The sequence below is a fragment of the Eulemur rufifrons genome, chromosome 23, assembly GCF_041146395.1.
Source record: "Eulemur rufifrons isolate Redbay chromosome 23, OSU_ERuf_1, whole genome shotgun sequence".
NCBI lineage: Eukaryota > Metazoa > Chordata > Mammalia > Primates > Lemuridae > Eulemur > Eulemur rufifrons.
The window spans coordinates 24,443,832-24,456,222 of record NC_091005.1 but is presented as its reverse complement, the minus strand read 5'-3'; the positions used below and the strand labels follow the sequence as shown (position 1 = coordinate 24,456,222).

Genomic DNA, 12,391 nt, shown 5'->3' with positions numbered 1-12,391 from the left:
CCTCCTTCTTCCCACCTGAACCCTCCCCAGAGAGCATACGTGAGCCTCAAACCCGCCGCGCGCATGCGCACAGGAAGCCACCGCGTCCCCTGAGAAAATGCGATCTCACCTTTTGGACTCACTTAAGGTAGTGGTTTCTCCAACCTCGCTGTACGTCACCTGGCTCCACCGGGGCCCACCCAGACCCGCGAGGCTGGCCCATCCACTGCTGTGCAAGGAAGAAGACAGCAGAACCTCCCTTGGTGTCTCATCTCATCCTTTTAATATTTTTATTGTAGATGAATACTTTACGATGCACACGACGTTAGTACAAGCAGTGCGTGAACATAGTTCAAGAGTAATGCACAAATACTGAGGTGAGCACTAAACATGATTTATTTCCACTACAGGGGAGCAGGCAAGCGGGTTTGGAGAGCGAGGACACGCAGGGGCGAAGCAGGTCGGGTCTACGGCAGGCGACACTGGGGAGCGGCAGGGCCCAGGGCAAACCGCGGAGGGCTCGCGCCCCACCTCGGGGCAGGAGGACACTACTCGCGCGTCGCCATGCTAGCACGGAGGCCTAGGGCTACTGGGTGTTCTGGATTCTAAAGAGAATGCAGACGTTTGTATTTTATGTGAAATCTCCCAATTTTTCCATACTGGCACCTAATGAAATACGACAAAGAACAAACACCCTGGGGGGTTAAATGACACACTGGACTGGATGGCCTGAGGGTGCCCAACCTGTGACGTCCATGCGCCACGCACCCCTCACCCCTGTCCTCTGTTCTTTCATGTCATCTCCCTACCAGCCCTGGGAGGCAGGGCTTCACCTCTCTGTTCCTGATGAGGAAATCGAGATGCAAAGACATCAGGGAATTAATCCAAGGTCTGAGAGACTCGGCTCTCCACATGAAGGGACCCTGGCTGCTTTGTGGAACACGACTTTTCTGAGGCTGTCACCTCCACGGTGCTGGGCGCGGACCTTGCCCTACTGAGATTCCGATGGCAGAAAGAGTCTGCTCTCGGTGCAGCTCTCAGTGGGCAAAAGCTCTTCAGCTCCTCAACTACTGTGAACAACTACAGGAGAAGGCAACAGGGCAGAGGGGCTAACTATTCTCACGATTTCTGGGGACACCAAGGGGCAGGAGCCAGGCCGGAAAGGGGGAGATGTATTAATGGCATCACGAGACAAAACTGGCACAGGGACTGAGTAAAGGAGAAGAAAACACCTACACCCAGGTCAGCTTACTGATATATGATAACACTAATATTTACTGGGTGTATTTGACTACGTGCCAGAAATGGTTCTAGGTCTGTACTAGATTACCTCGCTTAAACTTCACCTTGGGAGTTGGTGCCTTTAGCGGATCCCCATTATGCAGATGAGGAAACTGAGGAACAACAACGTGCCAAAGGTCACAAAAGCTGGTGGGAGTCTTCATCCAGGCGCTCTAAAACCAGAGCCCAGATTTTAACTTCTAATCTCCATTGTCTCTCTAATGCTCCAGTGTCACCAGGATGGGGCACTGGGTTCTCCAAGCCTCCATTCCAGCTGTCATTACAGGTCAATGGGGACTTAGAGAAAATCCTATACTATGCTGGTTAAATCCATGGAGCAAGGGAAAGGGGGCTGCGTCTCTTTCATTAGATCTGGGATCCCCCTAAAGACAGGAAACCAACTTTATCTGAGGTGTTAACACCGCCTTACTCCTGTGTGCAGAGTGTAGGACTCCTAACTCACACTGGGACTTAGGCTCCTCGTAGAGAAGGGAAAGAGGCTACTCTTCGTGAGTTATTTCACTTTTAGTTTCTCCTACGGGGATAGAAGGTATAGAGAATTGGAAAAGATGAGTTTCAAGGCTAAGCAAATAAAAAAATAAAATAAAAAAAGAGAGAATTGGGAAAAAGAATTCCTGCTTTCAAACTTTTTATAGACGTATTGTCCAACAGGACTTTCTATAATGATGAAACTTTTCTGCATCTGTGCTGTCCAATATGGTTGTCACTAGCCACATGTGGCTATTAAGCACTTGAAATGTGGCTAGGACAGCTGAGGAATTGAATTTTTCATTAAAATTAAAACTGAATTTAAATTTAAGTAGCCACAGCTGGCTACCATTGGACAGCACGGCCTCTAGGTGTGGTGAGAAATTGGGATTGATGTCTCTAAGTTCTGTCTTTCGCCAGATGACCGGTCCACTCTAGAGTCTCTGAAAAAGCTTGGGAAGGAGGAAAGTAGGTTAGATTTTGTCACATGCTGGGCTCATCTCTGTGGCTTTCCTTGGCCCTTGGTGGCTGATTGGCTCACATTAAAAAATCCAAGTGGGGAAGTTTTTTGGGGGGACAGTTCTCGTTTAATAACAAATTGGACTATAAGACTGTGTCGTTGTTAAACATTTAAAAATTCATGGGCTCCATTCCCTAGCTGTTTCCAACTGGGACCCAGGTGCCACAATCTAAGGGCCAAGAGAAGTCTACACTGCCCTTACCCAAGCCCATTACAAGGTTGGAGGAGAAAAGCCAAAGACATATTCTTCTCCTCCACCTAAGACTTGTGCTCCTTCTAGGGCTTTGCTTCCAGAAGCTGACCTCTGAGTTCTGAAACGATGTCTGTGAGATCGAACGGCAGAGGCATCGAAGGATCCTCCTTTTCCCAATATGGCCGACATTCTGGCTTCTGGTCCACGGGTAGAGTTCGGGCAATTCGACACTGGCACCTGGAAGAGGAAGAATGGGGAGTTAATCCATGGGAGGAAACTCCTAGAAGACCCTCGGGCCCATGGGAAACTGGGAGCAACACTGGCGAATGCTTCAAAAACGATCCTCTGCGGTGAAGGTGGTGGTGATGATGAGAATGAAGGAGTTTGCAAGGCAGAAAGCAGGTTTTTACAAGAAGGAAGAATTGTTCCTCTTGATGCTGGGACTTGCTTTTTTCTCAATCCCCAGACTTGCATTATCTCGAGTGGCTTTGTAGAAGCCAATCATCGGGGAAATTCAGTTACTCTGCCTTTAAAATGGTGAATTATTTTTTCATTATCTCAACTGTTATTTAAAGTGTGTGATTAAGCCATTATCAGATTTGAATGTTTGTGGGATTTCGATGTATTACTAGATTACTGGGAAAGATTAAATTGAATTTACTGCATTAAAACGTCCAAGAATAGATTAAACAATATTACAGACCGGGATTGACTTTGGAGATCCTGGAGATTTACAAGTGTCCCAGCTTGCTGTGCTCAGAAAAAGGCACTCCAAGGAGAGACCGATTTATAAGGATATATGCAAATAGAGGTTAATAATCATTTCCGCTGATGAAGAGGTGGGGAAAACTTCCACAAAATTAAATTAAGAGGCTAGCAAGAGTTAGTCCCTAAGGAAAACACTTAAATCACGGTTTTTATTAAATGGATTATTCATCAATAGTAGAGAAATTAATTATCATATGCAGCTAAATTATAGCCTCATAGGAAGAAAATTGGGGCAACGTCATCACACCTTGGCATCTATTCTCAGAGAGGCCAGCTTACGTAAAAGTGGTCTGGGAAAGCTCAGTGGCTTTAGCTTTATTTATTTGAGAAATGAAGATCAGAGAGAAGAAAACAAATTGCAATAAGGCATGAGCAATTTCTCTACGCTCTAGGAGCACACGCCAGTGAATGTGTGTGTGTGCCAAAAACCAGACCGTGAGTACATTTGGAAGAGGTGCATTGGTACCTGCCTCCACCCACGCCTTCCCTGCATCTTCCTCTATATCAATGAAAAAGTGGTCAGAGCCACTATTTGTCGTTTGACTGTGTAGGAAAGACCACGAAGAGATCAAAGGGTGGAATATCCCGGCCCCATTTCCAGGCCTGCTGGGAGAGAAGCTTCCTAACTCAAAGACATCTTCTTCTCTGGGGAATTATTAATGGCGAAGGAATCCCCACGGGAAAACATACTTCAACTTTACACCTATTTTCGCATGTGGTTAATTGCTATGCCGGCATCCTATGCACTCAATCCGTCGTACATTACACATAACATTCCAATATATCTTCAGCTCTCCGCACCAGGCCCTGATAATAGCGTCTGTTAACATGCACTAAGTACTATTATGTAGCACATCACTTCATAAATAATAAGATTAGCTGACCTCGGGGCCCCAAGAAGAGTAATGTGTTTAAATGTTCTCATTATTTATTTAAAACAAGAATTAAAGCAACAGAAGCTGCTTTTGACAATCCTCTTAGCATAAATATTAAACTGTTTGCTCTGATAAGCGACACTCTGCACTGAAGAACAGAGGGTGTGTTCTGCAGCCTACTTAATAATAGGTGCTTGAGACTGTGTCGCTTGCTGTCGTGGTTCTGAGGGTGTATCTCTGCAGTTCTAGAGACAGTCTCTAAACCACTTGAAAAGGATGAGGGGGAAATTAATATTCAAGGGAAGCTGCAACTAATTACAAAGGAGCTCTGCAAGGCTTTTAAACTGTGCTTTCTCTCTGCCCTGGAATCCTAGAGTGATGCTCAATTTACTGGGTAGGGAAAGTTATTCCAAATTGAGCATTTCAATCTCACAGTGGATAAATTATCCGTGCGCACATTATCCCGGCTGGCAGATTAAAGGGCTATGATAAGTGTCGATCCACCTAGAATATCATAAGGTTTGTAAAAAGTCAATAGAGACGCTTTTTCACCTGTCAAATGGGTTTTGCCTCCTCACTTTGAGAAAGTGTATTAAAAATATTCAAACCTGCTGCAGAGGTTTGCTTAACGCTGCGTTGTACAAGTTTCCCAAGCCCACTGGCTTTTCTTTGGGGCAAAGCTGTTGCACGGTTTTCTGCCATTGTTCTTCTCATCAAAGGACCGGCTGGTGTGGGCACCAGCTCCTTTGCGGGCCCTGAGAGGCGAGGAGCTGCGTGTGTTCACTGCTCCGTCTGGGCTGGCAGTAAAACCCTTTGCTGGGTGTCTTCAGAGCCTTAATTCGGAGATTTCAAGATTGCTTTAAAATCCTTCCTTTAATGCCCAGTGCCCTTGCCGATTTCAAATAGTGACAGGGCCCCGCAGAAGGCTCTTGGTTGGAGGTGATGTATTCACCTACGGCAAAGGACAGACACCCCCAGCTCAAATGATATTGTCTGGTTCCACATCATGCCAGACTGTGGAATTGAAAAAGAAAAGGTTGGGAGCTACTTGAAGGCACGTCCCCCTCTAGGTGTTCACTTCTCTTGCTCACGTCACTCATTGTGTTTTCTTGCATCTCAGTTTGCGAAGATGGTGAGGGAGGGAGATTGCAGCGTGTTCTCCGGACTCGTGGCGCTGCCACTTTCCAGGGGCCATGACATCTTGGGCAGGTTCCTTTACCTTGTTGAGCGTCAGTTTCTTGTCTGTCAAGTGGTGGTGATGATGATGATGATGATAACAGTACTTTACTTATGGGGTCGATGTGAAGATTAAATGAATTGATACAGAGAAAGTACTTAGAACACTGCATGGTACATAGCAAGTGCTCGATAAATATTAAACATTATCACTATTGTTACTTCTACTGTGAGTACCAGTGACAGACGGGAGATGCCAACAAGAGTGCTGCCTGTCGCACCTGGGCAATCTCCTTCCTCCACACTAACTGGGTGGGCAGCCCCCGGACGGATTCTCTCCAGGGGAAGCTCTGGAGATGCAGGCACAGCTCTTTCTGGCTTGAATCAAACTGAGCCTGCAGCTGAATGCCATCACACTGTGACATTCCAGGACCCTGATGCTTATGTATTCAGCTGCTACAACTTTCCGGGGACATGCTAGAACATTCAGATTCAGAAGGGATAGCGGTTGTTCCTGAAGACCTAAGATTAATAACAGGCACGGTTGTCGGACCTTCTAAATGGTGGTTGTTTGAGATTGATTTGGCATTTGTAGCACATGCTCTATAGTCCCTTGCAAAATAAAGGGGTCCCAAACTGTTTTAAGAACTATTTAAGGAACACTGATTGTGGTGGACATTTGTAGTCTTGTATCTATTCCCACAACTCCCATCAGCAGGATTCTAATTTTCCTGTGGGGAATTTGTCCCTTTCCCATGCTCTGTGACTTAGTTTGGGGGGGACTGGCTTCATCTCTACAGCCTGGGGACAGCCTTTCCTGACTCCCGCTACTCAGCACCCTCTTCCAGCCACAGGGAGGGGTTTAGGGGAGGCACATGACCCAGTCTGGGGCAAAATCAAAAGAATAAATCAGAGGACTGGTACGGGAGCTACAAGAACAGACTTTCTTCTCTCCTGGTCTGTGAATTATTAGGACGTGTGACATGGAGCTGCCATAGTCATTTTGCCGTCGTGTAGCAAGGGGCTCAGTCTTGGGCGATGCTGTTTGAGTAGCTGGGTCAAGCCTCACGTGAAGCTGGCTACGCTTAGGCTAGTCAGTTTCATACAGCCTTATTGTTTGAGTTAGGTTTTTCTGTTGCTTGCAACCCAAAGAATCCTAGCTGACATGTTGGCCATGCTTCTATGTCTCCGTTACTTCCTGCCTTTCAGAGCATCCATTGCTATAGCCATGTGGACACAGATAGTCCTCTCTCCAGTCCAAGACTTGCTTCTGACTGATACAGCATAGTGTGTGCAGAGACCACCTGGGCACGAAAGCACGAGAGCACTGGAATTTGTTTTTGGTTCAAACAGTATTTCTATTTGGGATAGATTTCTACCCAGAAAACAAGGGGACTGCTAGTGCCACTGGCCTTTGTAGGAAAATAAGCCAGTTTTTATGACTAGAGATGGATGATCTTGCTAAAGAAAGTTAAAAAAGATTCACTTAACTCAGTGTCATTCCCTAGTCCTAGCTGAACCCAGCTAAACTGTGAGAAAGTTAGTTTCCCCTTTCAATCTTGTCCTCTCTAATCCTATTCTAGAAAAACCTTATTTTTTAATGCATGTTGGGTTAGCAAATAAACTTGGATCTATCCAGAAAATACTGCCCCTTTCATGAAGCAGTTCAAAGGGAGCAAAGAAAAATAATATATATGTATATATACACACTTCATCTCTTTCTCTTTTCCCCCTAAATTCACATTATTTTGACTGAAAGAACTCCGTCAGCCACCCCCTAAAACTCTGTGCTACTTGGGAAGGTTCTCCATGAACGACCAGTGGCGTAACAGGAAGCAACTGACAGGTGTCACGCTGGCTGGCTGTTAGCAGATTGTCCAGCGGTCCCCACCCCCCAAGGTGTAACTCATCCGGGGCCTCACTGCCCCGCTGATGTCCCCCAGGGCTGCACTTACATTTGGATGATCAGGATCGCAGCTACATTAGCGAACAGTGGTCGCCATGCTAAAATTAACCACTTTAGCTAAAGTGTGTGTTAATTATGGGTATGCAAGCAGTCAATAAAAGGTTAATGCAAAAGTCAAAGGATAAATTTCTTCCCTTATTGCATCACTTCACAGACTAAATGACTAACATTATACTTTGTGTTTTTAATCAATAGGTTTTACAGTAATGTGCTGGCCATTGATTTTAAGAAAACATATATGGTCTTCTTCCTTGTCCCTAAATTTTGCAACAAATAAAGAAGGACAGGTAACATTTCCATTACTCTCAATGAAATGATAATGAAAGATTTCAGGAGAGATGGTTTCTGCTAAAAGATTCATCAGGATAAGCAAGCATACACACACACACACACACAAACTAGAACTTGATGGAGAAATATTACCAAGCATAGGCCATTGAAGAGATAAGAGAAATGGACCCCTGAAAAGGAATTCTCTAATGGGAAAGAGAGCAACTCCTGATTTAAATTACAATTACAGTTTGTACCTTGTTTAAGCGTCCCAGAGAATTCTGATACACAGCACTGTCTTGTACTTTCACAACAGGCTGGGAGAGACAGCAGAGGTAGGCGCTTGGACCCCTATTTTGAGCGAGGGCGGCTTCCCCCAGGTTAATCCGATGGTGACGAGGGAGCCGGGGTGGGGCAGAGTCCTGGACATCTGGCTGGCTGCCCTTTTTACTGCATTCCATCTTTTTTATGGATTTCCATTTGGACTAAAATGGATCCTGTCCATCGACGACTTAGCTATTCTTGTCAAATTTAAATATTCAGGACCTTCTAAACCATTTCAGGGGCAAGAAAGAAGCAAATGTTGTTTTCCAGTTTCTAGAAGGACTATTATAATATTACGGCAGATGAGTGACAAAACTTATTTTTCTTTTTGTCATTCGAATGACTTCGAGGCTCTTACGGCATGAGCTTCTGTAGTCTATAGAAATAAAAGACATACGTTCAGCTTCTAAGGGCATAAAACTATCTCTAATTATATTCCCTGGGAGACCTTAAGAAAAATATCTCAACCGCTTCGTTTCCACAACTATCTCCGTGAAGTTAATGTTTCTCTGCTTCACTGGGTTATATGAGGATAAAATCAAATGATGTATATAAAAGCCCTCTAAAATATGTAAAGTAACACATAAAGGTATAATTATGCCTCAATATCCCTTTTCTTATGTGATACAAGTCCTATTTCAAAAACAGCTGATCATGCGACGCTGGCCAAAAGGGCTTGTAATGCTCGTAAATAAAAATGAAAGAAATCACACTTCTAAAGACTGCAGCAGGTTAATGACTGCATCAGAAAGTGTCCAGTGACTAAAAATGTGCGCTCTTCTTCGAGCCAGAGTGTCCTTCTGGAATTTTACTTTCGGGTAAGGAGCGGACGGTTAACCTGGAGTGTGCTGGGTCCCAGCTGCGTGGTCATGGAGTCCCTCAAACAATACAGGCCAGTAGCAAGGGTTAAGAGGCCTCAGGCAGAAAACACTAGTGTGACATCAAATCCACATTAACCCGCAAAACCCGACTGCCAGGATCGCATGAAAAAAGTGAGAAATAAAGATGGAAAGTGTCAACCAGCCCCTCAATGGTTTTACTCTTTGGAGGGAGCATGGGACCACCATGGACCCCGATGTTCTCTGCTCAGCTCAGTCTCTTTGGGCCCCTTACAGTGAAAGCATCTTGCCACACGACGACTCCAATATTTACACATAAGCACTGTTCATAATACATGGTATCTAAGTCCCTGGGAGTACCTGATGTACACATGGAAGGGATTTTCATGTAGAACTTTGACTTTCCAGGGTGTCTACCTTAAATGCTACAAATCTAACCTCGTGTAGGCGGCCACCCCATTGTACTGTTTTCATAGTCTCCCTACGCTTTGCTCCAAATAATCTGTTTTAGTCAGAGGTGAAAAGAGTAGGCGGTCTGGTTTATGATAATCTAACCCTCCGCACTCTAAATCCTCTGAAAAGAGAAGGATAAGTTAATGAATTTATAATTTGTCTTCTTGGACTTTTGTTACTGCTATCATGGCACTGTGGGCAGCTTTACAAATAAACGGCCACCTTGTCATGCTTGTATCTATTGTACTGGTCTACTCTGACAAACGTGGTTTTATGACATCAGCTTGCCCACTTGGTATGACTCAGTTTACCTGCTGCACGACCACTAAGCCAAACCAATTCCTAAATGAGTTTCAACAAAGGACGAGTCTACTTTCTCTCTGAAAGGCTTTTAACCTCCTGTCTCTGTACCGCATGTTAATGCTTCCGGATCAGCAAAGTCAACACACATCAGAGAGTGAGAAAAAGCCAAACTTTTGCCTAGGGGTCAGCTTTTATTTTTGGTCAGGTCAATATACCTTCTTAGCAGGTAGTGTTTTTCAACCATGACCACTTGAGAAGCTGGGCTTGACTTAATTTCTAGTTGTATACAAATCTACTTTGGGGCCTCTCATTTCTGGGAAGAAGCGAGAAGTCTAAAATAAGTTAGCCTGTTTAGGTGCTTTAGAAATGCTGCCAAATATGCAAAAAGTGCTTTTGAACACCAAGAAAATGCCATCAAGTCACATGAATAACCAGCCATTTCTCAAGAAATCTTTTTATTCTCATCAGCATGGATAACTCTGCTGCCTGGATCTGGGTCAAAACTTCAGCATATTCAGAGGGCCGACTGTGGGTCCCTGCCGTTCTGCTCACTGGGAGGAGGGAATGGTGCAGGCAATGCCCAGCTGCTATAAATGGCTCGTGTTCTACACACTTTTTTGGCACTTACAAGGCACTTTCCATATAAACAATGGTTTTCATAGTTCCCAATTCCTCAGCACCTATATGACCTGTAGTTTCTCTGAAATATAATATTAACAATACCATATAGTCCAATAACCATGAATATCAGGGGTTTTATTTTGCTTATTTTTAATGAGACAGAACATTTGGAGCTCTGACTCGGGACTCCAAGAAGAGATTTCCTTTGGTAAGGGCTTCCCACCATCCTAGCTATGAAACCAGGGTCTCTTCCTACTCCAAATCACTGCTAAGAGCTCGTCTGGCCTACGGCAAAGACTCTACCAAAGAAGGTGACCCTGGGGTGAGGAATAAAGGGGCTCAGATAGTACGTCCAGGCAGTCAGGAGACGAAGACACAAGAGATGCAAGGGCCTCTTGCTGGCATGAAAGTCAGGGACACTTTTGGGTCATGGAATGGCTCAAAGGTATCTCCACTTTCTTTAGGGGTCCAGTGGGGTGCTGTGCCCTCTTCCCTTCTACTGCTAGTGTGGGTGGCCTCCGCAGGGCTCCTCCCCAACCCATGTGACATACTGTGTAACCCTCACAGCATCCCCTTACTCCTGCTCCTCTGCAAACTGCCTTTATACGTTTATCAGAGACTTTTATTGAGATGGAAGATACTATAAGGAAATTCTATTTCACGCTAATGCTCCTCCAATACCATCTCCTCGCAGACCAAAGGCATAGTAACAATGCTAATAAAAACATTAAGACTAACCAATAATAAATACGAGGGTCAGGACCTGTATATATCTTCTATTTAAATGTTTGCCCTCAGAATGGAAACTGAGGCCCAGAAGATTAACTAAAACATCTAAGATTGCACAGCCAAACAAGGGATGGAGTCAGGATTTGAAGCCAAAATTGTCTGACTCCAAATCTCAAGCTCTTTGTACCATTCCAAAATACAGACATCGAAAGAATCATTTTGAGCCCTTGTTAAAAACTGAGTTTCCCAAAGGCACCTCGCCCAAGTCAGACTTTCCAGAGGAGGGTCCTGGGAATCTTAATTTTCATAAGGTGACTCTTAGCACCAGGCCAGTTTGTGAAAATACTGTTCCATGTTAACTGTTCCATGTTAACCTGCCACACAGAACCACAAAGATGCTGAATGTGGTGGGGGGGGCACGCACGTATCTTTGGGTCCAGAAAGAACTAACATTAGATCCATCTCCATTTCAGAGGAAACCAAACTCAGGGTTGGCTCCTGCAGACCTACAAGTTGGCCCCCTGAGCAGGCAACTGGTGACTTCCCAGGGTCCAGCACATAGAACAGGTCTCCTGAAATTCCTCCCCTACTTCAGAGACCCTGGCAGGCCCTAGGAACCACTTAATACATGAGACTGCTTGGCCCACCCCAGGAGGTAGAGGGTTGAGAATAATTTTATCCCCAGGTTCATTTGTCGGCTTGTCAGTTACATAATGATAGTGATGAATGGGCTACCTTGACAGCTGAACATTTAGGAGCTGCTGACCTTTGATCTCTGGTCACATGATAGGGTCACCTGAAACTTGCATGACTTCTACCTGCCCAAGGGTAACAATATAAAGGTCAAATGGGCTGGACGATTATATGGATCAAGTCGGAGGCAGCTTGGTTAGAAGCTTTAAGAGAGGCCGGGTTGGGTTCCCCAGCACACAAAGATATGGAACCACTGCAGAAATGCGCTCAACAAAAGATATACAATTTCAAAGCAGTCTAGAGTAACTTTCCTTGCAAGGGAATAGAATGAACTCATTATTTTTAAAGGGCAACAATGAAAACAAACACTTTGGAAGAAAATATATTCTGTCAGTGACTCAGCCATTGGGAGGGAAGGCATACAGGCGTATGACTTAATGAGTGATATTAATGCTATACCTGCAACATGGCAGAAGGTCCAATTTGATGCAATTACTGGAACAAAATCCCCACTGGCTAGTATCAAGCCCTCCTTTCAGCCACAGAATACGGTCTCTCCACTGTCCTCTGTCAGCACAGAACCCCACAAAGGACCATGATTGACAAAAGATAACCCTTTCCAAATCTCATGACTTCCCTGTTGCTTGAAACTTAAGTAAGTTTGCATGGGACAGTCTCAAACTTCAGAGAGATTCCAGAATAACTTATGATTAGAAATTGAAGACAGCTGTGATTTTTAGATGCACTATAACATTAAAAAAAAAAACAACAACCAGATTTCTTCTCGTAAATCTGGAGATTTTGCTTGTTGACTATTTAGTTAAATTCCATTTACTCAGAATCAGATAACAGCAGTCACATAGGTAATGAATATAGTTATGAAAATCAAAGCTAAAGGGCCAATGTCACTGA

At 44.5% G+C, this 12,391-nt stretch overlaps 1 protein-coding gene across 2 annotated transcripts in view; it reads right to left on the bottom strand.

Moving 5' to 3' along the window:
- Positions 1–252: 252 nt before the first annotated feature.
- The window catches only part of FTO (FTO alpha-ketoglutarate dependent dioxygenase), a 353,424-nt gene continuing 341,285 nt past the window's right edge, over positions 253–12,391 (bottom strand). For both annotated transcript variants that reach the window (XM_069456646.1, XM_069456647.1), the window contains one exon: positions 253–2,699. In XM_069456646.1, coding sequence (XP_069312747.1) covers positions 2,546–2,699 — 154 coding nt within the window. In that variant the 3' untranslated portion in view covers positions 253–2,545. The remainder of the gene's footprint in view (positions 2,700–12,391) is intronic.